Source organism: Manacus candei, unplaced genomic scaffold, assembly GCF_025592945.1.
Source record: "Manacus candei isolate 608988 ecotype Guabito, Panama unplaced genomic scaffold, ASM2559294v1 h1tg000020l, whole genome shotgun sequence".
Taxonomy (NCBI): Eukaryota; Metazoa; Chordata; class Aves; order Passeriformes; family Pipridae; genus Manacus; species Manacus candei.
In genome coordinates this window covers 1,785,075-1,812,838 of record NW_026138068.1, presented here as the reverse complement: position 1 = coordinate 1,812,838, position 27,764 = coordinate 1,785,075, and the positions used below count along the sequence as shown (strand labels likewise).

General features: G+C 44.3%; 1 protein-coding gene across 7 annotated transcripts; it reads right to left on the bottom strand.

Moving 5' to 3' along the window:
• Positions 1–19: 19 nt before the first annotated feature.
• GIT2 (GIT ArfGAP 2) lies at positions 20–27,350 on the bottom strand. Of its 7 annotated transcripts, none has more exons than XM_051785562.1 (21): positions 27,218–27,350; positions 22,294–22,427; positions 21,656–21,768; positions 20,848–20,953; positions 20,464–20,550; positions 20,232–20,362; positions 19,661–19,755; positions 18,956–19,001; positions 18,058–18,109; positions 17,510–17,582; positions 17,085–17,182; positions 16,692–16,803; positions 15,650–15,792; positions 14,728–14,877; positions 12,440–12,688; positions 10,977–11,066; positions 8,344–8,426; positions 8,069–8,251; positions 6,408–6,533; positions 3,141–3,204; positions 20–2,297 (listed from the first exon to the last, which is right to left on the bottom strand). In XM_051785562.1, exons 1-21 carry the CDS (start codon positions 27,336–27,338, stop codon positions 2,085–2,087), a joined length of 2,469 nt encoding a protein of 822 aa, XP_051641522.1. In that variant the 5' UTR covers positions 27,339–27,350; the 3' UTR covers positions 20–2,084. The 7 variants fall into 7 exon arrangements, with proteins under 7 accessions (XP_051641522.1, XP_051641517.1, XP_051641516.1 ...); XM_051785557.1 differs by lacking the exon at positions 6,408–6,533 and having other exon boundaries at positions 20–1,770; positions 2,050–2,297; XM_051785556.1 differs by lacking the exon at positions 6,408–6,533.
• Between the last annotated feature and the right edge of the window lie 414 nt (positions 27,351–27,764).

The window sequence follows — 27,764 nt, the reverse complement described above, 5'->3', positions numbered from 1 at the left end:
AAATTATTTCACACACCGAAAGGGTTTTAGCATTTTATAGTAATACTGTAAACAAAAGATTAGGTCAAAATATTGTACAGACAGAATGACACTGATAAATACAAGGATTTAAAAAAGGCAAAAAAGCTTTTCCTTTCCTCTGCAGCATTTTGTAAAGGAAGAGCAAGTTTGTTTACAGGGGAACAAGAGGAGATCTAGTAATAAAAGAAAAAAAACCACCTTTGTTGTTTCAGGTGCTATAAACTTTGTGACTGCAGTGCTGTGTGATGGGAGGGTTAATGAACTTGCTGCTCGTGGGTTCCCCCTGCTGGGTTTGAACCCCTCTGATTTCAGCATAGCTGGAGCAAGGGCTGGCAGTTACCAAAGTGTCCCTTGGGTTTGGATCAAAGGCAGGTTTAAATAAGAGATAAATAACACCATAACTCAGTGCCACCCTGCTTTGGAAAGCAGGTAAGATATGTTAAAGAACAGCACACAGAAGTGTCCTGAGACACTGAAAAAGACCAGCTGCTGCCTTTCAGTGATTCCAATTTAAGTTCCTAGAAGATTCTCACTATTTAATTGCCAGGAGCATGATTTTGAAGGAGGTTTCAAAAAGGTCTTTTGCAGTTCTAATCTCAGCCTGCCTGTGTTCCCATCAGGCTACAGATGCTTCTGGGAGCCAGAAGGGCAGAAAGGAAATAAAACCCCACAGTGAAGAACATTAATTTACTGAGTTGTCATCTCCTCTCTCCATTCCTTCCTCCCTCAGACTCTGGAAGCCAGTTACAGCATCAGGAATCCAGCAGTGTTATGGCACTTGTGTTTGGATATCCATGCAAACACACCATAATTTAAAAAGGAACCAACCCCTGCTGCAGCTCCTGGGCAGTAACAACACAAATGGGACACAGGCAGAGCAAAAATTAGTGATTTCCTCTCCCACCTGAAATTCAGATTCCCAAAATGTCTCATTTTTAAAATTATGGACTGACACAATTTTGTGAACTGTTAGGAATGAAGAAACCTGGAGCACACGAGGCTACTGGGGACCCACCCACCCTTGGGCTAGACAGCCTGGCAGGGGTTACTCAGTAAGTTGTCAAATTTTGAAGGATTTGCATAAAAAACTTCGGAGATATAAGAAATATTTTCACATTTGGATATGTTGAGGTACAGAGGTTATATACCATGGCAGACACAGCTGCTTTTGCACTGGCACTCTTCTAACTTCCTTTTTTTGTTAATTAGCACAGAAACCTTAAGTGAAATTGGATGTGGAGTTACTGAGCAAGGCTGCTGCAAACAAGACGGTGCCTTGAAGATGACAGGAAAATTCTGTAGGAAACTTAAGAAAGAATTACTAACTCAGAAACAAAGGATAATATTTTAACCACTAATGCCCTAAAAGTAACATCAAACATATATATTAATGGCATAGTGACAACTAAAAGAAATAACTATTAAGTTTCAAATTCCTTCCAAAACAGATAAAGTGACAAAGACCTTGTAGAGTTACACGTAACAAGCTTGGATGCCCACAACTACTATTGGTTTAGCAGACTAAAAACATATTGCACAACAGTTGATATGGGAAGAGAGAATATTCGGCTTGTACCCCGTTACCAGGATGACAAACCTCCTTCCTGCTGGTTGGCAGTGAGGGTCCCGGAGCCTTCGGAGCCTCATCCAGAGGGATCCTGGCAGGTGAGGCTCCAGGATGGACGGAGCGAGGCAGACACTGCCCTCCCATCCGTGCAGGTGGTTCCAGAGGAGTCCCACAAGCAGGATCTGAAAGCAGAATGTGGCCCCAAGGAAACATCTACAAGAGCTCGAGACAGCACTGGGACGTGGTATTGGCTCGACAGCTATTTGCAACATGCTATTATCCATAACTACACTGGCAACACAGGCACAAAATAAGGCAGTGGGTTAAATTAATCATAAGATTGTTAGAAAACATGCAAAAATAATACTGAGTTTAAAAAAAAAAAAAAAAAGTTTCTTGCCCCTTTAAGTTTTTCCTCGTAAAAATTCGAATAGTCCCACACCTAGGTGTCGAAATCCAACCTTTTAAAAAACAAGCCTAAGAAGCCCCGAGTGACTCAGTTGTTGTTCTCTTTGGTTGTGATGGTGACGAGCTGCTTGGCAGCCTTGGCGATGTCGTAGGCGCACTGGATGACCTGCTGTGTGACCAGCTGGATGTCCGTGCTGGGGCTGCTCTCCACGGGAAGGGCCTTCCTGCACTCCGACTGCAGCCGGTAGGCACTGGAGGTCAGCAGGCGCAAGGACGTCCTCACCAGCTCCGACTTGGGCTTCTGGGGAGGGAAAGCAGAAGCTGAACTAGGCAGAACAACAAACCCTTTTCAGCAGCTGGGAGTGCTCACAAGGGCTCTTTGATGGGGGACATCTGCTGCCAGGCCCTGTCCTTCTGCACAGGCCTCTCCGCGCGGCAGGAGACGCGATTTCTCCTCTCTCATCTCAGGGAGATTTCAAGCCCCTGCCAGGCAGTGCACAGGGAATGCTGCTTCACTCTCCCGTAGGAAGTTACTCATACACATTTTCTGGTGCCTGTTTCCTGCTCCCAGCCCATGTCCTGGCTGGCAGGAGGGGATGGCGTGTCCAGGACGATCAGTGCAGACGGGTACAACAGCCTTAGATCTTTGCTGGCAGTTTTAGAAAGGTAGGTAAGTTTAGGTAGTAAGGTAAGTTTAGAAAGGTAAGTAAGTTCACAAGAACTCAGTCATGGAGATGTCTCTCCCTAAACATGCTGTGAACAAACAGATCACTCTGGTGGATGGGTAACAGATCTAAACATGCCTGCAAGTAAGAAATCCAGGCACCAGCACTCAGATGGAAAAGGGGGTGATGAGTCTAGTGAAATTCCCATATAACCACACAATGCCTCAAGCTAGACCCAAGTAGCCTCCAGTTTTGGAGGAACTACGTGCAATTCTTAAAAATTTTAAGTTCAAGAGTACAATTAGAGGCCTGGATTCACACTTTAGCCCTTCCCAGTTGCCATGTTAATAAATGCAGAGGTGCAACGTGTAAAACACCTCATAATTTCTCCCTTCCTCTGGCTTTTGGTTTTTATTATGAAGGGAAATCTACACATGGGGAATGAGGCCAAAACCACTCTGATGCTGGCAGGTACTTACTTTTGGGAACAGAGCTGCCATTTCTGTTACTGCCACATGTATTCTCTCGGAGCACGGTATATAGCTGCAAAAAGATGCACTGGGTTATTCATTATGCAGAGACTCTCCTTCCTCTTCCAGTTCACTAGTCAGTGGCTATTACTTTAAAAACAACTATGTAACTCCAGAAAAAGCAAGAACTTAACAAACAGTGGAAAATTACTTCTTAAATTTTCATCGTTCTTCAGAGTGGGTTTGAGGCAATAACTCTTCACACCTGTTATACCAACTGTTGTCAGGAAAGTCTCCATTTGTATGTAATTATGGAAATGTGTCTGAATATTACAGAATCACAGACTGGTTTGGGTTGGAAAGGACCTGAAAGCCCATCCAGTCCCACCCCCTGTCATGGGCAGGGACATCTTCCACTAGATCACATTGCTCCAAGCCCTGTCCAACCTGACCTTGAACACTTCCAGGGATGGGGCAGCCACAGCTTCTCTGGGCAACCTGTGCCAGGGTCTCACCACCCTCACAGGGAAGAATTTCCTCTGTATATCTCACCTAAATTTCCCCTCTGTCAGTCTGAACCCATTCCCCCTTGTCCTGTCACTGCAGTTCCTGACGAACAGTCCCTCTCCAGTTCTCCTGGAGCCCCTTCAGACACTGGAAGGTGCTCTGAGATCTCCACACAACCCTCCCTTCTCCAGGCTGAACAGCCCCAACTCTACCAGCCTGTCTCCATAGGGAAGGTGCTCCAGTCCTCTTACCCACCTCATGGCCTCCTCTGGACTTGCTGCAACAGTTCATTAACTGCACATTAATTCATACTCACATTTCTTAAACCCACCCCCCTGCCCAACAGTTTAGATACTGGAATTCATCTCCAAAGTGTACAGAGAGTAGCTCAGCTCACTGTTTGGTGGATTACTGCTGTGTGCAGGACACTGTGCCCAACCAAACCGATCATGTCAGTCAGGCAGTCAGTGAGATTCTGCAGCTTGCAAATATTTAAACAAAATCTGGTGATACAGTGGTGCTTTGGGGGAAAAAAAAGGCAAATTTTTTTGCAGTCTTGACAAAAAAGCAGATAGAAAAAATAAAAATCACTTTGTATGTGTGACCTGAGTAAGTTTATTTCCACTCCTGTTTTCATGACCAGGTGAAGCCAGGAATGCAGTACCATGCAGGTATTTTCCCTTTCTCATTTTCCAAATGGAAAGGCCAGACCCCTACTGAGATGGGCTGTGCCCAACTTCCCATATGGAATTCCAACCTGACTTTTTGGGTGAAGTTTAACTAAAGGTAAAACATCACATGAAGGCAATTTCAGAACACCAAGATGCCTTCTTAGATTAACTAATACACAGTAAACAAACAACACACAATTCTCACACAGCAGTTTGCACACACATGCATCCCCAAACTACCAACTGCTTTCACCACATGTAAGTTTAAGGCTAAATATTTTGTAATTCTGGTGACTTAGCTCATAAAGCAAAGACAGGTTCCATTAGTCCTCACAGATTTTCCTTCTGATTTATACACCAAATGAAATTTGGTCTGTTCAAAATAGATCTTAAAACTATTTACCATAAACTGCTGTGAAACTTATGGTAAATAGTGAAGTGTTAGTGTGCTCTGTCACAAGTCTAATTTCAAAAGACTCGTTTTTATGCTTCAAAGACTCAGTTTTAGCATAAGACAGTTCACATGATTCAGTCTTAAACATGAGAATCTCAAAAATCACTACGTAAGAGCATTCAAGAAAACTATTCAGCATTTGTAGGTTATGGTAGGTCAGTGCCCTTTCAAGCAAAAAGAGCCCCAAAACCCACTCCCCAGTTGTTATTTATTCAGTCATCTTGCAACACCAAAGGTGCAAAAATCAGTCACTTGCAAATGCACTGAGAGAGAAGCAACACACTGGGGTCATTTCGGCAATGCAGGAAAATTGCTGTAAAAGGAGTATTTCCATGTGTCTGAAATCACATGAGTTCTTCCAAACTAAAAGCGGAGAGAGGTCTTTCAAGTTCACCATCATTCCCATTCTGCTGCTGAGTTAATGATTAATCTGCTCCCTGACCAGCCACATTGACCAGCACCCCACCTCATGAAAGGGAAATTTGCTGATTAAACCTTTTGCTAACAAGGCAGAGAAAGCCCTCAGAGTAACCTGAATGAAAGACCCAGGTTAATGATGTGTTTTATAGTATGTTCTCTAGGTCAGCTGCAGTGTCCTGGAGAAATGGCTTTAGTTTATCACCTAAACACTCACTGTGAGCTCATGAAATACTCTGACACGTGTGTTGGGTTTACACACATTGCAGTGAGACATCAGGAAGATATTCAAGTAGTGACAGCTTGGAAAAAGAATCCATCATTACCAGTAACTTGTGTTCATCTCCTCCTCTAATCCTGACATTTGTCAGCTGGGGTTTGAACCTGAGAAGTTCTTCTAAAGAGCGTCTCACTTAAACTTCACCTTTATTTGAGGCACTTATAAACAGCATTTTGGTCGGGTTGGAAGATCCTATATAAACACATTTTTTCACTGATTTGAGATACAAATGATCTCATCTGACCCCCAGATGCACAAACACTCAGCTATCAGGTGTGAATGTTCCGTGGTGGGGATGTGAAACTCCTGCTTCTTTTGCAATGGTGCACAGAAGCACCAACCACATGTTGTGCTGTTAGTTCATAAAATCACAGAACCGTTTGGGTTGGAAGGGAACATAAAACCTCAAAGATTTATTCCTAAAGGAAGAAATTGTTCCCTGTGACAGTGGTGAGGGACTGGCACAGGTTGCCCAGAGAAGCTGTGGCTGCCCCATCCCTGGAAGTGTCCAAGGCCAGGTTGGAGGGGGCTTGGAGAAACCTGGGATAGTGGAAGGTGTCCTTGCCCATGGCAGGGGCTGGAATGTGATGGTCTCTAGGTCCCTCCCAACCCCAAGCATTCTGTGATTCTATAGTTCTATGATCATCCAGTTCCAGCCAAGTTGTTGTAATTTAATTTACCTCAAAGGACAACAAACAGAACAGAGACAGGAGAATCATTTATACCAGAGCCAGCTCCAGTTCAGGCTGTGATTCTGTTCCCCACCAAATCAACACTGGGAGCTGCCACTGCAGGTGCTGTCCCAGGTCTGCAGGTCCCTGATCACCCAGAGCATTTCATGCATCGCCCTCCATGACCCCTGTGCAGACGGAGTGGGAGAGAAAGAGGCAGCAGAGAGAAAGAGAAAGGACACTGTGCCTGGGAGGCAGGGACAGAGGCCAGAGTACCAAGAGGCAGGGCTGGGCTGCTGCATGGTCAGAGGCTGCAGGGGAGCTCTCTCAGCCCAGGGGAGCCGTGTGCCGGAGCAGCCGAGGCTGTGTCTGAGCTGGAGTGTGCCCGCACGCTCCAAGGGTCTGCTCAGAGCATGGGAAAAGGGGTGGGAGAGAGCGAGGAAAGAAAGGAAGAATGTGTTTCATTAGTAGATGATATTCTTGCATCATTTTTTTACTCTCCAATTATCTACACAGCACATGATTTTTCCCTACAGTGTTCCCACCACCAGCTTGGAGGATGTATTATTACATCCCCAGTAACTCATTTTGGTAAGGAAGCATTCCCCTGTGTTAAGGACGCCAGGGAATAGTAAAATAAAGATCAGCAGCTTCATAGTTCAGTGTTTTGCAAGATGACACTCATCTAAGTACAGGCAAACACCCCACTCCACACGTGGTACAAGAAAACAAAAATAAACGTAACAGGTTGTTTAAACATCTGATCAGTTTAACAGTGAAAGCCAGGTGTGTTCTACTGTTTCTTTCAATGATTTTTTAAAAATTCAAATACTGTAAACTGTGATATACACATAAACTAAACTCGTTTAAAGCTTCTCTTACTGTTGCTTCTCTGTGAGAAACAAGTAATAAGGGATTGCAGTGGAAAAGGTTCTGGCCAAGGGCACTGAGCTCAGCACAAGCACATTAGAACTCACCATTCAGCGTCAGGGGGAGAGTCCACCCTGGCCCTTCTAAAAATAGAAAAGTACAAGGAGGAAAAAACACAGAACCAAAGTGGCCCCATTGTTGTGCACTTCTCTGAGCGAGGCAGGAAGTGAGGGCTCAATCCAAACCACTGCTGCTCCTCACAGAGGGCACAGGGGCTGGAGCAGAGCAGGACCCGCCCGCCTGCAGGGTCTGACTTCCTGGAGACCAAAGTGTTCCAGCCCTAAAATGCATTAACACCTGGGAATATGTAATTCTTATTTACAGCCTTCTAGAAGAGCTATGTGGGAGCACCACCTGATGATCAGCAAGGGCAGTATCACTTTTACTCACTCATATCTATGCTGGATATTAATTGTTCAGGTGGACCAGAAGTTCCCTGAGGGAGCTGAAGCTGCTGCAAGCTGACGTGCTGAGTCAGTGCCCCGCTTACTCAGCTGTGCCTAAACCCAACAGTTCAAAATACTTTTTGTTGGTACATTATCTGTACTAACACCTCAGAAGAAAGGCAATTTCTCCCTCCTTTGTAATTTTCTCCTAAAACAAGCCCTGGTGTAACTATCAAATTTGTGTGAGGTGTCCTTACCTACGGACACGGAAGTGTGAAGATCCCAGAGAAACTTGCAGCAAGTTCTTTGTAACACATTTGATTTTTATCTAAACCAACACTTGTTTTGCAGCAGAACTGCACAAGTTAAGGGCAGCAGCCAGGGCAGGGCAGGACAACCAGAACTGCAGCCAGAATCCACTCACAAGGGGGCTGTCACTGGTTTCCACTCACCCTGTGGTGCAGGGACTAGGACACCAGGAAACACCAGACCTACACATTTTATAGGTGTGAAATGGAGCGGCTGTACTTTTCACCTTCCTGTGTACTACAGGTGAAAACACCAGAAGAATTTTCCTTGTTTCTCACCAACTGCAGAGCTCTTCCAGCACTCACCCCTTACCTGTCATGCTTGTTCTCCTGTGCCGCTCGTAGCAGCTCCTGAATGTTCTTGGTGATCTGCTCAGTCTTCCGAATCACATCTTCTGTACTGGGCAAACTGGAGCTGGGGGCTGGGTCTGTGTCCTCAGGGATGGATCCCTCCCCCTGCCAGACAATGCTCCTCTGCCGGCCCTTCCTGCCCGACCTGCAGGGGAACGAGGCAGGGGTCAGCCTGGGGACACGCCTGGCTGGGGGCACACATGGAGCTGGGTGTCAGCCCAGTGTCACAGCACCTACCCTGGCTCCTCCAGCTCCACAGGGGTGGTGGGGTTGTCGTAGTCACTCTCGGACACGCTGCTCTGCTTCTCCAGCTTCGAGGCCTGCAAGGAACACAGACTGATTTCAGCCTGTGCAGGGAAGAGCAGCCCTGGGCTGTGCCCAGTGCTGTTCCCATGTATGTGGGCTTGCTCTGAGCACAACAGCTCCTGCACCAGCTGCTGTCCCCAGAGCCTGCTGTGCCCCCTCACCCCATGCCAGGCTCCTGCTGCAGCTTGTACCTGAGGCCCTGGGCACTGCCAGCACAGCACAGCCCCACCAGCCTGAGCGCCAGGCACCCAGCGAGGCAGGACAGACAGACAGACACAGCTCCTTCCCCTGCCACTGAAACTGCCCTGAGGGCACACAGGGAGAATCCCATCAGGAGGAGAGGCCGAATGGAGAGGGCAGGACCATGAAACAGGAGCTTGAACAGTGAGCATGAGCCCACTGGAGAGGGGCAGAACCCCAGGGAGAAAGAGGCCAGACCAAGAGCAGGAGGCCCACGGCAGAGCAGAGCCCACGTGGGAGGCTGAACACAGAGTGGAAATCAAACCCGGCGTGGGAGGGTGAAACAAGAACTGAAGCCCCACACAGGGCGTGAGGCTGAACCAAGTGAAGGAGGCCATGACAGAGGAGAGGCCAAATCAAGCACCGGGGTCTGACACCAGAGCAGAGGCTGTCCCTGGGAAGCCCACTGCAAAATGGAAGACCAAAATGAGGGTTAAGATGTGGCAATGGGAAAGTCAAAATAAAGACAGGAGACAGATGATGGCTGGAGGACAAACTGTGGGTGGAAAATCAAAGGGCACAGAATGGAGGAGACTTGGAGCCCATTACAGTTTGGAGGCTGACACAAGAACAGATAAGGCCCATTGCAGACTAAAGCCCAAAATGGTGTGGGGAGCCAAAATGTGAGGAGTTGAGGCCACTGAAGGCTTGATACTGATACAAGGCTGGGAGGTCAAATAAGTGAGAGATGTGGCCCAGAGCAGAGCACAGGATGCAACAAGGGTCAGAGGCCCAACCATCAGAACAGATGGCCATGGAAGAACGGTGTCAAAAGGGGAGCAGGGCAAATTCCAAAGTAGAAGTTGAAATGAGGGAAGGAGGGATGCAGGGAAGCAGAGACTGGACACTGGACAGAGCACTGTAGGCCCATTGCAAAGTGGGAGGCTGATCCCAGAGAGAAGGTGGAATGAAGAATGGAATACCAAAATGAGCTTGGAGGCCAAATCTGCAGCCAGGCCCCAGGATCACCACACATCCACCTACTGTAGTCTTTTAAAAACTGCACAGCCCATCAGAAGTTCCCACTACAGCTTGTCCATTTGCAAACATGTCACACCAGTGTCACTCTGCACAGAGATCAGCAGCTCAGGGTCCTCCACAGACCCTGCTGAACAACTAGCCTTGGGGCTCTCCAGAAACCCTGAAGTCATGAGGAGGGAATCTCAAGTGTTAGACTGCAAGGGACACCTCCAACCTGCATCCCTGATCCATACACTTAGGAATCTGCTTACAAAATAATACTTCTACCTCAAGAACAGAGCAAAAATGTGACTAGGAACTGGTTTTCATTGGCTGAGATCCAGTAGGTTTGTTAAACACTCATCCAATGTTAAACCCAGCAATTCTCACTGAAGTACCTGGAGTATGGACCCTTTAAAGTTACTCTGCACAGAAGGAAAAAACCCAGCATTTTTTGAACACTCCTTAGAGAACAGTTGGTAAAGCTCAACTGTAAAAGTGACACGTTTTGAAGATAAGAAACTATCACATGTAGGGTCTAACCTTTCCCCTCTCCCAGATGTAGAGACATCAATACAAATAGTGCAAAGCTCTACTATATGCTCAGAAAAACAAACCACAACAATGAATCACAAAGAATAGGATACTATGGAATCACTAATATAGAATCAGCATAGAATAAAAACAAAACAAACCCTCTGTAAGCTTCTAGTGCCACACAGCACTGCTATCATCTGGAGCCAAATCCAGATTTCCTTTTGACCAAGTAGGATATTTGATTGAAATTTTTATCATCCATCCCTACTTGCAAATCTAATATTTTCTGCTCTGATATGTTCAAACACTGTACAGCCAAAATAAAATGGGGAGAAGAAGAAATTAAAAAGGAGGTTCTGTGTCCTGGCAGGGAGAGGTCAGAGTATGGCCATTCAACATCTAAACCCCCAAACTTGTTATCCATAAGACAAACAGTCAGTCAGGCCCATCTGGATTGGTGCAAAGTGCAGCCCCCAGGAAAAGCAGCTTTGAAGCCAGGCCTCATGCAGTGCTTTTAGTCAGCAGGGAGAGTTGTACATTGGCTTAGAAATATCAGTGAGCGCCTGGAAAATCACTGTCCAAGCAGCAACCAACTTGTCTTCTGGTGTTGTGCAGCTGAACAAGTGATCTGAGAACTGTGTGTGGTGTTAAATGCCAGAGATTGTGAAGTTAGAGAGAGGCAAGTGCCCACAGTGTGTGGCAGAAGGAATGAAGGGATGAGTTCTGCTCCATGCAGAAGGCCAGGCAGCGAGAGAGGGGGAAGAGAGAGGCATCTGGCTCTGGGGAGATGTCACCTCCTCCAGGGGAAAGGTGGGAAGGTACTTAACCCTTCGTGTGCTCTCATCCCTTGACCAGGAAAGCGTGGAGGGGAAGGAAGGTAGAGATGAAGAGGAGGTCACAAACGCACTCCTCCCGATCTAAAAATGGGAAAGAGAAAAACACTCGGGAAAAACCACAAACAAAACACAAATAAACTCTTAACTTAAATAAAGGAACATTCTTAAAATCATGGAGATGACAAAGCAAGAATGATTTTGAGAGTTCGGCTCAGCCTGAGTGGACTTAATTCTTTCAAAATACAATTGATGTCACCCTAATATTGACACTCCAGAGGTGCCAAATTCCACAGAGAACAAAATATATTCACCACAATGCCAAATTAACTAACTCCACATAACAAATCAATGTTCGAACCAAGTGACCAAAGGACCTATACAGGGCACTGTCATGTTTTGCTAACACTATCACACATGAATGAATTTTGACATTTCTTGCTGCCAGAACTGCCTTTGTATCAACATGCCAATATAATTCAAAATGATCTAAATGTCATAGTTTAAATTAATTAACTGGAGGCGGGGAAAAACCCAGCAGACAAATTTCTGCACTGATTCCCTGGTGCATTCAATTGTCTTTTTGGAATGTGCATGGAACGTTTGCCCTCCCTCATGCCATAACTTCAAAATATATTTTAAAGGTCTTAATCATTCAACTGGAAAGAAATACAAGACAGTGCTAACAACAGGGAAAGATGCTGTAACAAATCCACAAATTTTAAATATGTGTCAAAAAAATACTGTCCGGGGTTTCTGCCCATGGGGAAACCTAAAAAGATAACAACAAAAAATTAACTGTACTAGTTAATTCAATGCAGTCATTAATTAAATGCACTGGTGTGTGCTGGGTCACTTATGCAAAGTGTGAACACCTCAGTACAAAATTTTTTTAGTAACAGGGAACTCCCTCTCCACTATTTGCACATCACACAGGAAAATACTAAACCAGAAGAATCTGACTGACAGATCTAAACCATCTCCAGCCTCCAGCTGCAAACTCAGAGAAAGAAACTGGTGGTCTGAGGAAAACTCAGCTTAAATTTTACTTTTTCAAGGTGGTTCTGAAGTTCCACAAATTGGCACCTGTCTGTATATCTGAACAAATCCATGAATTTTACCTGCCTTCTTCGAATACTACTTTCCCTCCTTCTTCATTTTCAAATAGTCGCATTTTGATATTTGGCATATATATTGTGGTTAAAAAAAACAGCTGAGCAGAAGCCAAAAGTTCCAGTTTACATGTTCCAGAACTGCTATAGCTTCTACTTTTCAAACCATCAGGCTCCTGCAGACATGTTAATACAGCAAACATGAACAATTCTCACAGTTCTTATTCCCTCTGGTTTTTTCCTCTCTGAGGCAGAGCTGAGCAGCGTCGGTGAACGAGCAGAGCTGGAAGAGCCAGGAAAGCTGAACATGAGAAGAAATGCAGAAGCAGCAGCAGTTTTACTCACGTGTGGAGGGAAGGGCTGCAGCCTTGGGCTGTTTTCCTCTGGGTAGGTGACCTCCCCCATGGGCAGGTAGGGCTTCTGCCCCGAGCCAGTCTCGTACATGGACATGGGCCTGCTGCCCCGGGCCGACGGGCGCCGCTTTAAGGAGGAATTGGTGGTGGGGTCTGGGTACTCAGAACCACTTTGGACCTGATAGATATTGGTTGTGGCCTGTCTTCTGAGGTTGGTATTTTCACTCTGTAGCGTTTGAAGCTGAAAGAAATGTTTAGCAGTGTTTGTTTCCTAACAGCAAGTGCCAAGAGCAAACTGCCCATGCAATACACGCTTGTCAGCTTTAATACCAAATCCAGTTACTGGTGGCTGGGGGTTCATTTCTTTTTCAAAATCTACTTGACTTGCTTGGTATAAGCACAGAAACATCTGTGTTCCAGATGTGGAAATATTTAGGTGCTGATTTCCAGCACTGCAAGCTAATTTAGATCTTAACTCTGGGTGCTGTAGTTCAAAACACATGATCCATTCTTTCCGTACTGGCACAGGAATTGTGGGATATAATGAGGTTGTGAGGGAAAGGATTGACAATACAACAGTTTTCCAAGCAAAGTGATCCATTTCAGCAGCCAATACAAGAATTTAGCAGACTTTAACATAAGGCCCATGAAATGTGACAATGCCAGAACTGCAGCACAGACACCAGAGGCAGCACAAAGGAACTCGAGCTTGCTTTGCAAAGCAAGGAGAAAATTTAGCTTATGAAAATTAAGCATCAGCTACTGCTTTCTAAGAAGCCAGGAAGAAAGCATTTTAAAGCTTTTGATTATTACTTGACTGATAGTAAAAATGCACCAATTCTGTTTTATTTGGTGGAGTTACTTGGAGTAAGTTTGCTATATTAACACATCAGAAAGAAAAGATTCAGTAAAGAACACTGCAGCACAGCAATGATTTCCCTCCTTCTACACCACATAAATATACTAAAGCCTCATTAATTTATAGGCTCTGAAGACTTTTTTTTTACCCTAAATACACTATATCTGTTTAAAGAAACTCAGTATAAGTGGAAAGTTAATTCAGTTGATGCAAGAGAAATGCTCAACCAGTACAAGCTGTTAAAAGACCAAGGAAACACCGTGAGATCCCCCAGTATTCACCATCCCAGCAGATCTGAACGCAACAGAAGAGAATGTTGGCCCTTAACAAACAAGGATATTCCAACCTGCTGAATTAGCTTGGCCTCAGGTACAAAGAGCTGAACAGTCTCACCACCCTCCAAAGCATCAACATCTGCCCAGAACAGCAGGTTCACCTGCACAAGTACAGCCTGAAAAACTTTCTCTACATGTCACTCTTGCAGGATTTTAATTATTTGGAAAATAGGATTTTAAACACTAATTAAAGGGATTAATCTGAGGAAGCACCCAGTCCTTTCTAGCTACCATGGCAGGCAGCAGACTGAACTCAGTACAGATATAAATTCTCCTTAACCCCACAAAAGCCTCTATTTGCAAAGCACACAACAAATTCTTGATTTGTTTATATAAGGAATTAGAGGCCTGGCTTCCAAACTCAGATTTTTTAGCTTTTAATTCAGGATTTTAGCATAAATGCTCAGTTTTCTCTTTGTATCAGACCATCTAGACATAGTAACTTGTGCTGTAAATGAGACACCTCTACTTTACCTTTGTCCAGACAAACCCACAGTGCAGGTTTAAGGCAGGAATTGAGTTTATCACTATGTCCTATAGGTGCTATTTCCCATGGATTCAAATACAGGCAAACAAATAAATCTTGGCCTCCTGGTATACAAGAACTTTATACTGTATTGTCACATTGCAGACTATTCTGTACAGCCAAACTAGGTTGGATTTTAATTTCTCTTCATTCCAGTTAGGCTTAATAACAGGAAAAACCCGCCAACATATTTACTGGGAAAGTCAGAAGTACATTATATAGATGGCACTTACTTCCTCGTTGTTTAAAGACAATAAAAACACACAACACTTGCAAAAACTGTCTTGTTACTTGGAAAACTTATGTCAAAGTTTTGACATAAGTCAAATCATCATCATGATTTGTTGGGTCAGATCAGCATCAGCTCCAGAAAAAACAACATTCAAAGCATGTGTTGCACATAAATATTTATAGTGTCATATCTGACCCCAGAGCAGCTCTTTAAAATGAGTTTTCTCACTATCCCAATATTGGGTTATTGCATCCTCAGCTCCAGCAGTTTTATTCTAATAACTTCAGACACCCCAAGAGCTGAGGGGTTACAGAGTTGTGCCTGTTACCTTTTTCTGCATGATCCTCAGCTCATCACTCAGGTTGATGTTCACTTTCATTAACTGCTGAATCTTCACCTCAGAAGCCACCAAAGCATTTTTAACTTGCATATATTCCTGGGCTGTCACTGGTCCATCTGACAAGTCTGAATCCAGGCTCTAGGAACAGGAACAGAAAAATACTTAAACCATTGAGAAAGAAGGAAACAAAACAATGACATTTCTACAGCTTTTCATGTATTTACTTCAAAAGAATCACAGTTCAATTTAAGTTAAATTAATAAGATCCATTAATTAGCATCATTTTAGCCCACTATAAAAGAAATCTGCTGTCAATCAACTCTTAGCTTCTCTAAAAACATTTGTTTCAGCATTTCAGTGACAAAATACTGTTTTCATAAGGATTTTTTAAAATATGCAATGAAGAATTGGAAAGTCATAAAAGATAGACTGCTAAACATCCAGTGTGCATATCATCAGGGGAAAATGAAGTAGAATTAATAGACCTACTGCCCCTTTTTCAACCACTCTGCATTATTTTCAGGAATGGTTTAAACCAGGTGTTCACATTGGTCTGCTGTAAATATTTCTTCAGTAGGAAGCAGTACCTTCATGAAATATCATGGAATCACTAATTGAGGATGTTTTGGTACATGCAATTATTTCATCTGTGCAATTAGGTCTCTATCTTATCTCCAGATATACACATTACTTTTCTAGAGATGCATTTTTTTTTACAGTAAAAATTCCTCAAGTCACAACACTTAATCTTATTAGAAAATTCATAGAGTGAGGCATGATTACAAAATCAATTTGAAAATTAATTTTAAAATCCATTTTCTGATCATTTATGCAAGTTAAATCCCTTCACAAGGGGAAGGATTCCCTTTATGAATAACATTCAGGGTGTGTATCACTACTTCAAGCCTACCTTCTGTCTGTTTGATTTAGCTGCATTTGTTTCCAGATCTGTGTCCTCATCTGAAGCAACACTGTCATAATCAGGCTGGTCGTTATCCTGACTCTCACTGCTGTGCTGATTGCTGATTGATTTGAGTATCAGTTCCACATTTTCTGCAGATCAACACATTAAAAAACATACAAGGGAGCTTGGAGAAGAAATGGAAGTGCACACTTTTAAAACATTAATTTAGATCCACCTAGCAGGTATGAATTACCATTGTCCAAAACTAGTTTGATGGTTTTGCCTTTTCATTTCTTCTAAGTGTTTAGTCAAGTTAAAATAAGTGATGAGAATCACACTTTAACAGCTCAATGAAATTCACACATATTAAAAAAACCCAACAGACTACCCTGGACAAATGGATGCCAGCATTCAAATGAAAAATACAGGGAAAAATTAAAAGTTAGAAAAGATTTTTTTTGTGTTTTCTCTCCAGAGGGAGAACTAGTGCTCCAATGTTATTTCATGCCATCATGGCTAGAACTGTGGCTCTGCCTTGTTGTTAACACAACTATTTGTGATCTTTGCTATCTGTCATGCTCAAGAAATACAGAAAATAAACATTTTTGTTAGGTGAATTAGCAATAAGATCTAAATTACAGCCACATCCTGCATGTAGGGAGCAGCCAGAAATTCCAACATCTAAACCCCTGCCATTATCCCAGATGCCAGTCAAGTGTCACTCTTGCACTGTTCAGGAGTATTCCAGAAAATATTATCAGATTATTATAAAAATCACAACCATCCCAAAAGAATGTTCCCAAATTGCACATATCCCCCTTGATTCTTGTTACAAATACCAAGTTTAACAGACTAATCTTCCGTATTTGGGCATTATTTTGGTGGCCTACTGCCTGTTGTCAGTAGCCTGATATCCACGAGTTAGTTTCCATTTATAAAAACAATCCCTCTCTCTCTCCATTGACACAGCACTGCTGAAAGGGTTCTGGGAATGACTGAACTACTGAGGAACTGCCTTCAGAGGAGCTGACAACAGAAGCTCACTCACCTTTGGAACCAGTGAGAGGATTCCCCTGTTGTCTTCGTTTGGCATCACTTAAAATATCTATGACCAGTGTAGCAAACTCATGGGCATTAAATCGAGCCAGTTTCTGTCTTCCCTAAATTACAGAATAATGCAGGGAAAATAAAAGTACATCCTGTGTTAGATGAACAGCAGAGTTCCCAGAAAAACTAAGACTATACACTCAGAGTGAGTCGACTATTCAATTACATTTATTGCAAAAAGTGTGACTTAAAAGGGAAATGTAAATTATTTTAACCTCTTTCCAAGTAGATGTAACTCTTCTACAGTAATGAAATATAGTAAAGCAAGATTCCTTAGGCCTATTAAATTACCTGGCCTATTAGACTATTTTTCAGCATTAAGAAGATTTCATACCTGATTCCTGGTTGAGGAATATTCAGGATTTACGGGAAGAAAAGGGACCACCGTGGTCTCTGTCACAAGTGTGCTGTGATTCTGAGTTGCAAGCCAAACTGCTCCAGAGGGAAAAAAACAAAAACAGGGAATAACCTTCCTGTACTATTCGACAGTGTTTCTTGTCAAAGAATAAAAGACAATTTCAAACACAAACACAATCAATTCAAAGGAAGGCTTTTTCCCCAGAGGGTTCCCTACTCTGTGAAAAACACAGCATTTTTTGAATTAACATCCCCTTCACACAATGCAAGACAAAGAAACTCCCATCAGCAGTAATTACTGAATACAGAAGCATTTCAACAGAACATGTGGCTGGATTAGCATCTTTTTTGTAATGTAACAATTCGGATTTATCTTATTTCATTCCAGAAAACCTCACTCACCTGCATCTGTTTCCCTCCTGTCAACTTCATCATACACATCCATGGCAAGTTCTTCAAATAAGTGGTTGCTTAGCTGAGGGTGGAAGAGAATAATTACAGCTTGAAAATAAATTAAACCCAATAAGATCTCTGTAACAGAGAAAATGTAAGAGCACAACTCTGCTCTCTTTTCTTCAGCCTACATAATTTATAGAAATGCTCCTTTCTCAGCCTGCCCAGTGAGGTAAATCCATGGAGCAGACTTGGATGATCACCCAGTTTCTGGTTACAAAGACAACAATTCTGTTCTACACTTCTTTACTGGTTAATGGATTTTTCTCTCCTATCTGACCACAAAAAGACCTCGTGTGTTTGGGTGAAGCAGAGCCACTGTGGGAATGAGGTACCAAACACCACTGCAGATTTGGGATTAACTGAACAGCAAAGGCCCACAAAATATTTTTGTTTCCAGCTGTTCCTGCAGTGGGTGATTCAAGAGATCCTTGTGTTAGGAAGCCTGAAAGATGAAGTGAGGAGTTTGCCATGTCTAGAAAAGGAGTTTTACTTACAGACTGAAGCTTCTTCTTGGCTGCTTTTGCCAGTTCTGATACATCCAGACTGCTATGAAAACAAGATGTGATCATTACATCTACAGCATGTCATGGCTTAAACACAAATTATACATTCCAATAACTCAGGGATTAAAATGTCACTTCTATTTGAAACCCCTTAATATTTTAGTATTTTTAGTATCACTTTTAACACACTGATGTTACTAATACAATATCACAATTAGCGTATTCAGAAGCTTTCAAACACAACAATCTTAAATTTAAAAATAAAAATAATCCCAAAATTCCTTTGGAATATGGATACCCACAATTTTTTACCCATATAATTTTAATTTTATTAAAGCTCTTCATAGAAATTTTGCAAGCAGTAGGTTGGACAGTAGTTTACTTACAGCCGTCTTATTTCCAATTGCACAGCAAGAAAAGAGAAACAGGGACTTGTAATTAATACTTGATATGTTTGGTACAAATATTATTTCATTGATTCACAACCAAAACTTAAAAACACTCAGATGATCAAAAGTATAAGATATTTTCAGAGCAAAACACAGCTTTCTTGTAAGTATTATTTTAAAAAATCAGGAAACCACCTCAATTGTTCCTTAAATTATTACACAATCTGTTTCTTAGGAATTCCCATGTGTGTTTCCTTAATAGAATTGTCTCACCTTCCCCCTGCATTTTAACAAACACAGCAAACTTCCATAATTTTCTGATTTTGTTTATATGAAAATATTCTTTCTAGAAAAAAAAGCTTCCAAGATTAATAAAGGCACACATAAAAAGTTGGAATGGCAACAGGCTTAAAAGGTGTTTCAGAAAGAAAATTAAATGTAATCATTAGGGTTTTTTTTATTTTGATGTTTTCAAACATTCCATGGAATCAGCAACTTACCTGTCTGCCATCTGAGGTATAACAAAGTGCTGCCCGTTTTTGTGCTCTAGAGTTGAAAACAAATTGCATTTTAATAGGTTGGTACTGGTCTATAATTTTCAAGAATATAAGGAAAAGGCAAACACAGAATAATTTATTTTGCATGCAATTACTCAATTTCCAATTACACAGAGTTAGCAAGTCTTAAAAGAAGACTCCTACCACAATTTCCTGGTATTATCAAAGATTCCATTTAAAGCTTATTAACTGTATTAAAATCATATTAAAAAAGAATATTAAGTTCTAAAATAGGTGACTTTATGGTAGCTAATGGCTAAAAACTTGTAAGTGTGCTTGTGTTCAGAAGGAACCTACTTAATTAACACTCCCCTGCTTTTGCATTTCAATTGCAAGAAACAGCTTGGAAGAGTTTCTACAGCTTATATATAGAACATGCATATGTGGCAAAAGAGAAAGGAGCTTAATTTTTAATCTAGGTATATTTAAAACCCTACAGTTTTATCTGAATTTTAAATGCATCATCACTAATCTTGCATCTTATACTTTCTTTGGTTCTCCCTGTATAATTTATACAGAATATAAATACTAGAATATCTGAAATGGATATAAAAAGTGCATTAACACTGACACAAACATCACATACCACAGTCTGAACTGTCCTGTAACTAAACAGACAGACCTCAGAGTGCAGTTTCTTGTGCTTACCTGGTTTCCTGCCACAGAGATAAAAAGCCAACCTGTCTGTGAGCTCGTACTGGATCTCCACCAGCCGCTCTGCCAGCTCGTGGTGCCCCCCTTGTCTGGGTCACACACAGAGGGGACATCAGTCAGTCATTGAGACACACAGAATTAAAAATGGTCACAGAAATTGATTTAGAACAACCCAGCACAGACCCACAACCTGGTTCCACCCTGTGCGCCCCAACCCATCTGTGCAGTTCAGCCCTTTCCCACAGCAATTCCTGAGTTACTCCACACCCCTGGAGCCTACTCAGCTGGCTGAGCTTGCAGACACTCTTCTCCTCAGATCCCTTTTCTGAGAGCTGCTAGCCTGGCACAGCACAGCCTGTGTCATTGGGATCACAACTGTCTCAAGCACCCAGAACACGAGCTATGAAATGATGAAAATGCCTATTTATACTCTTTATGCATCCACTCTTTCTAGAAAAAGTATAATTAGCATTTAACATTCAGATTATTTTCAGGACAGAAATGTATCTAAGCAGGTTCCTCACATGATTTATGAACATCAGGTAATGTATGTCAGAGCTTCTACCTTGCATAGTCAACTGGAGTTTTCCCATTGGAATCTTGTGTGCCAGGATCAGCACCATAAACCGTTAACAGTTCTGCCTGTAGAGTCTGTCCCGCCTTAGCGGCAACATGGAGAGGGGTGTTTCCTTTCTCCTACAAGGGATGAAGGAAAATATCTACTTAATCAACAGGCCTGAGCAGAAGATCGAGCTATAATTGATTGTTTAACAAAACAATGAAAAAAGTGTTCCTACAGGATGAAAGAAGTTGGCTTGAGCTCCTAAGGAAAGCAGCCGCAAACAGGTCTCCAGGTTCCCTGTCCTCACACTGGAATGGAGTTGCTGGAAAAGAAGCAGGATTATATTTAATACAACAGCAACAACTGTGAATCACCATTTGCTTTTCAGCAATCCTTTCAGAAAGTGGTGTGCAAGAGTTCTTCTCCAATTAACCTAAATTAATGCCTCTCAACCATCACTTCCAGTATCCATACATATTACCAAAAAAAAGTGGCTTCAGGGTGAAGCTAAACTCTGTTTATTTATGTAACAGTGCAGAAAAACTGCAGTAGCTGAATCAAAAGCAGCTAACTGAAGTGAGTCAGGTTTGCTGTGCTGTCCCTGCAGGTGCCCCCTCACCTTGCTGAGGTCTTTGGCAGTGACACTGTCGTCCTCCCGGCACGGCAGGCGATGCACAAATGCTAACATCTGATACTTAGCTCTAATGAACTCGGCTTTGTTGGGACTGCAAACAGAAATCCAGGCAACAGAAAGGAAAGGAAAGAAATATTAGTGCTTTCACAGTGATATAGATGCTCTAGAAAAAAAGGAAAATTCACAAGCGAAGATGGAATCAGATCTTTGCCAGTGGCAAAGTCAGACGTGGAAAAATATTTTCATTAAAAAACAACCCAGTGCTGATTGTCTGACTATGCAGAGCAAACTTCTGTTACTAATATCAAACTATCTGCAGACCACAGCATGTGGTGTGTATTTCTTAAAAGAAATTATGCCGACTACAGATCTATATTTACTATATGCAGTTATTTACATTTTAAAATGAAGCACCATAATCAGTGACAGAAATCTCCCAATTTTTGCTTAATTCATCAGCCAAACTCAGTTTTCTTGGCAGCATTCAGATAACTGAAGCACGTGGCATGAGAATTAAGTCTTTTGATTCAAAGGCTATTCACTATTTAAAGTGAGAAGTCAGGAGACAACAGTTCAGGGAATTCAAGCAATGAATTTTTGCAATAAATTTTTAAAAATTAATCCTTGAAAAGTAAAGAAAAAATAATAATGGGTGCACCAATAACTAATTTAGTCTTGTTCTCCTCCAGCAACAAAACACACACAGGTTCCCATGGATTCCTTGCTGCTCTGTCACTGCTGAATAAAATAATTACAGTTCTATAAAATAATAATTCTGCCATTTCCCACTTACTGCACTTTGTCCTGCGGGCTGGCCTTGCGCCGTCCACTCATGACAGAGGCAGGGTCCAGCAGAGAGTGTTCCCAGATGGAATTAGCACCATTGTTGTACAGCGTTTCAACCATCTGAAACCCAGGATACACACACAGGCATTGACACTGTGCTGCTGGCTGCACTAATCAAATATCTGTAATTATTTCCAAGCAGACATCAAGCCAACAGATCCCCATTCTGTGTGCCAGCATCCAGAACCTACTGGGATATCAGAACTGGGCACGTGCTGAGGAGGTTATGATGTGGAATGTAGTAAGAAGCTCCTTAAAATTCCCTTCTCTTCCCAACAGCAGTTCTACTGAAAAGAAAATCTTGCTATACATTGAAAATTTAGGCTGATGCAGATCTGTTGCAGAAGTGTGAAAGAAAACTGAGGTGACCTTCCAAAGCAAAGGTATCAGATCAAAAAGGCAGAGACAATTCTGATTTCAGCGGTCTGGTATTAGTGGTCCATCATAGAAAACAAGAGAAACGAGAGGAGACTAACTTAGAAAATGAAAGATTAAGAGGACCAGCCCCTCTCAAACAACAGTTTAATGATATAAAAAAATTTAATACATCCAGTTTTAACCAAGGAAGACAGCTTTCCTTCCTACCTGCAGCAGTGTTGGAGGCCACGGCGTGTGTTTGAGGTGCCTCACTTGGGAGATGTGGCGGCCCAGGCTCCGGTGGACACTGCAGCACTCGTCACAGATCAGAATCCCCCTGTTTATGGATGCCCAGCAAGGATCTGGAAAAGAACCCATTAATTACAACACAGGAGGCAACATGACCTTATATTTCAAACACAGACTCCAAAACAAGGAGCTCTGCCTTCTTCCCTGCTTAGCCACTCTGTGAGCCTGTAAACCCTACAGCCAGGAGTTCTGGGTGCTGGGAAAATGGGAAACACCAGCCCTTGCTCTCCTGGGGGATGTGGGATTCCCAGGATAGCAAGGAGACCCACTGTGGAAACTTGGGGAAAACCCCACTGCTTGCAGTTCTTCCTATGAAAATAGTTTCCTTTCCAAGCATAACAGGACACCGAATTTATCACCGCCTTGAAGTGCTTTACTTGGTATTTCATGGAGTCCCACATTCCTAACAACAGCACCTACCTATTCTTTGGAAGAACTCCAGTTGGTTTATTTTTGGGAAAAAACTCCAAACCTGCCACAAAAATCTTTATTGTTTTTTTTATTAAAAACACCCAGTCCATACACACAAAGTGGGAACAGCAGTCAGGCTTTTTCCCTGACTACTCAGTCTTCACTTCTATATTATTGCAATGTTCTTTCAACTTCTACTTTAAATAATAAAAACACTCAAGACTGTCATAATTAAAAAAAAAAAAAGTACATACATGTCAAGTCAAAGGCTCAGTAATATCCAAAAATGTCAAGCAAAATAACTTTATCTCTCATTAGATCCAAACTGAATCATCTTACAAGCAACACAGAAAGACAACTGATGGGAGGTGAAGTAGTAAATAATATATATGAGCAATTATGGAGCTTCAAACATCAGAAAGCATAAAATCGAGTAGGAATGGTACATCAGGTTGAAACAATAAATGCCCAACAGGACACCAAACAGGTCCCTCGGCTGCTCAGAGCTCAGCCTCCAGAAGAAACTCCAATTTCTGTCAGTGACACGTGAAACTCAACGTGCCAGAACCCTGCAGGAACTGAGCAGCCAGACAGAGCTCTTGACCTAGCACATCGCAGGAGAACAAAAAAGGAAATCAAGGAATTCTCTTTTATTTTGGAAAGATCTTAATTTCAAATGCAGAGATGAGTCTCAGGCCGAGTACAACGTGAGTCTGGTATCTGATGAGAGGCCTTCTGAGTGCTGTCAGAACACATCTGAGCAATGGTGCATCAGGGAAAAGGCTTCTCTGACCCATGCAACAAACTGGCTGAATCCTTGAACATGAGATCTGATCACAGCTGTGGTTTCTGAGCAGAGCTGATGTTGTCTGTGCTGAAGGCAATGCAGGCAAACCTGTTTGGACCCTGGGCCACAAGGGATGGGAGTCTATTCACCCACGATAACCATCACAGCCCAGAGTCCAATTAAAGAAGATGTTTTAAGGGAAACCCTAACTTAATTTAAAAAAACAAATTAATAACATGCATACAACCTCCTTGTTAAATCATTCCATTACTTTAACAGCTTTCACTTCCAAGAAGGAAAAAAATGGCAAGGAAGTGAGAGGTATCTGTTGTAACCCAAGGACACAAACTGAGGCAGCCTTCCAGATTAATGAGCCTGGTCCCTTCTCGTTAGAGCCCAGCTCATCACACACAGATCACATCCTTCGGGATCCTTCCCTTTCCTGTTCCTGTCACTGCTCCCAGGCTGCTCCTGAGCATCACTCACTGCACAACCAACAGTCAGCATTAGGGGTTTTCTTTACATCCACCCCAATACCCAAATCAACTGGCTCCAAACAACAGCAGCTCACCCCGATAAAATCAGCCACTGTTTATTTGGTCATTTCGTAGCAGAAAAAGGGGTTTAAAAACTCTGCTGAAGAATAAAAGCCAAGGCTTTGCTTGTAATTTCAGCTTGCACATTGTACCTAAGAGAAATCGCATCGCTGAAAGGGTTTGTGTTTAGGTAAAGTCCCTCAAAAAAGGGCACTGCTGGAAATGGGGACGGTGGGATGCAAATAAATGCAGTAAAAGGAAAACAAAAGGAAAGACAACAGATGGATTCAGCAGGGAAACTGAGCAGCTGAGCACACTGGGCCAAGAGAAGGCTCTTTGCTCCTGCAAAGGTTCCAGGAGCCCAAAGGACACAGAGCAGGATGGATTTGATGCCGTGCACAGGGGAGAGCACTGATCAAAAAGCAGGGGGAAGTGAAGCACTGCAGCCTGTTTTCTGCATCTGTGGCCCCTCACGTCAATCCATACCTGGCTTAGCACCATTTACTTGTTCCAAAGAACAGATGGGGATGGGAAAGGGAGAAGGAATGTGGTATTAGGGAGGCTGAAGAAGCAGAAAGTGCTCTCAGTTTATGGTAAAATGGATATTTTGGGTTTAAATTTAACAGAATGAAGCATCTGTGCTGGAAATTATTTGAGTCATTTTTAAGAGAGATCCAGTTATGGACTTGATCAGGATATGCTTAAGCCAGTACCAAAATACACAGAATCCTAGAATCATTTAGGTTGGAAAAGACCTCCCAGACCATCGAGTCTGTGACTGATCCCCACCTTGTCCCCCAGCCCAGAGCACTGAGTGCCATGTCCAGTCGTTCCTTGGACACCTCCAGGGATGGGGACTCCACCACTTCCCTGGGCAGCCCCTTCTAATGCCTGACCACCCCTTCCATGAAGAAATTCCTCCTGATGTCCAACCTGAACCTCTGCTAGCACAGCTTGAGGCCGTTTCCTCTCATTCTGTCCCTTGTTCCCTGGGAGCAGAGCCCGACCCCCCCTGGCTCCACCCTCCTGTCAGGGAGATGCAGAGAGCCAGAAGGTCCCCTCTGAGCCTCCTTTTCTCCAGGTTGAGCCCCCCCAGCTCCCTTAGCCACTCCTGGCGTTCCAGACCGTTCCCCAGCTCTGTTCCCTTCCAGCCCCTCAATGCCTCTCCTGCCGTGAGGGGCCAGAACCAGACACAGCACTCGCGGTGCCTCAGCAGTGCCCAGCACAGAGAGACAATCCCTGCCCTGGTCCTGTTGCCCACACTGGTTTTGATACAGAAGACAAGAGGGGAGAGGCTGCAGAGCCAGGGCCAAGCACTTTCAGGAACCTGCAGGGTGATTCAAAACAGGAAGCGTGAGATGACAAGCCCAGCCGTGGGTCTGAGAGTGAACTCCTGCCTGGGATAGGAAGTGCACCAGAAGGGCTCCGGTAAGATCAGCTCGTGTAACAGAAGCCTCTCCACATTCTGCCACAGAAACAAAGGGAGTATTGAGGAAGTCCCAGGGGAAGCACTCATTAATGCAGGTGTCAGGCACACCCGACCTGGTGCAGCCCCCAGGCTGTCCTGACACAGCCAACCCCCCGACAAACCCCTCTGCTTTAGGGAAAGGAAGAGTTTGATTTATTTTATTTAAGAAAGGATTAAATTAAGGTTTCTTTACATCTATGGATCAGACAGCAGATTTGTAATAAATAAATAAATACCAGACAATGCTGTAATGTCACGACACAATAAAGGGATGGGTTACAGGATTATCCCAACAGTGATTCTGATACCCTGACCAGCTTAAGGAAGACAAACAATCCCAGAGCTTTATCTGAGTCAAAACACCCTGATGTTTAAAAGCATAGATAGGCTCCCTTGTGTGATAGGGACAAGTACTTGCGTGAGAGATGTCAGATCTATTTACTGCAAAAACAGAATTCTGTGAAGATACAAGTAGAGTCACAGAATCCCAGACTAGTTTGGGCTGGAAGGGACCTGAAAGCTCATCCAGTCCCACACCCTGCCATGGGCAGGGACACCTTCCACTATCCTAGGTTGCTCCAGGCCTCCTCCAACCTGGCCTTGGACCCTTCCAGGGATAGGGCAGCCACAGCTTCTCCGGGCAACCTGTGCCACAGCCTCATCCCACTCACAAGGGAGAATTTCTTCTGTAAGAAGACTGGGAAATTTTTACTATTCTTTTTTTTTTAAACATAAGTCACATTTAATACAAGATGTTCTTCCCTCTCCCACATCTGTTCTTCTGGCTGTTCAAACGTTACCTATATTATAGTGTTTTAATTAATTTCAGTACATACATAATTAATTAATTATATTGGAAGAACCAGCTCAGAACACAAACAGCAAAAACTACAGAGAAGGAAAGACAACCTGATAAAAAACAAAAAAATCAACCAGGACAGTTTTAGATGTAAGAGCAGCAGAACTACAGATGGTCAGGAGATGGAACTGCCTTTCTAAAGACAAGATCTGTCTCCATAAGCTCCAAACCAATCTGCAGTGAGAGACGTGTCAACACACAGCAGACGCTGCTCTGAGCCTGTCCGACCCGCGTCTGTCAGAGCCCTCGGCACCACTTTCCTTGGCAGTCTGGGACACCAACACCCAGCCCCGGCCGTGGGACAAGGCTCAGCTTAACCCCCCCTGACCCTGGAACACGGGAAGGGCGGAATGTCCCCAAACCCTGCCCGGCTCCCACCTCTCCAGCTCCCCAGGACAGCCCGTCCCTCCCAGCGACACACTCCCAACCTGTCAGCCGTGTCTGCGAGGGGTACTTCGCTCAGCCCTCATCCCTGCCGAGCCGGGGAGCCCCAGATCTCCCCCTGCCCAGCCGGGTAACCACAGGACGTTCCCGGGGCTCTGCCCCTTCAGCCCCCCGGGCGCTCCAACACGGAATTTATCCCACCCCTGGAGCGCCCAGGGCCAGGCAGGACGGGGCTGGGAACGACCTGCTCCGAGGAAAGTGTCCCAGCCCGTGGCAGGGAGTGGGACGGAATTAGCTCGGAGGTCCCTTCCCACCCATCCCATCGCGGCCCCTCACGGGGGCGGTGACACCCCCGGCGCTCGGAGGGGCGGTGCCGCCGGGCCCGGCGCGGTGCTCACCCTGCGCGCTGCAGTCGGCGCACACCTCGCTGCTCCTCAGGCGCTTCGCCATCGCGGCCCCGCCGGGAGCGGGAGCGGGGCCGGTAACGGGCCCCGCCAGCCCCGCGCCGGCACCGCGCATGCGCACCGCCTCACCCGGCGCCGCGCCGCAGGCGCACGGCGCCCCGCGCCGCCATCTTTACTCCTGGCATCCCGCAGTGTCAGCCCCTGGCAGGGACCTGCTCCAGATCGAGCGCTGTTTCAGCGCGGCAGCGCCGAGCGCTCCCGCCACGTCCTCTCGGCGGGAGGATGGGAGAGACGGCGCTCTGCGAGCCTGGAGGGAGAGGCCGCTCTCCGGCAAGCCCTGCCCTCACCCGCCATGGCGGGCGGGCGAAACCAACGCCGGGGAGAGGCGGGGGTAGGTCTTCCAGCGCGGAGCGCCGCGTCTGCCCCAACGCCGCGCTGCCCGTCCACCCCCCTCCCGCGTGGGGAGCGGTGGGACAGCTGCGGGCGGGACGTTCCATCCACCCGCCCGTGGAGGGGGGGGGGGAGCAGCAGCTTCCGCTTT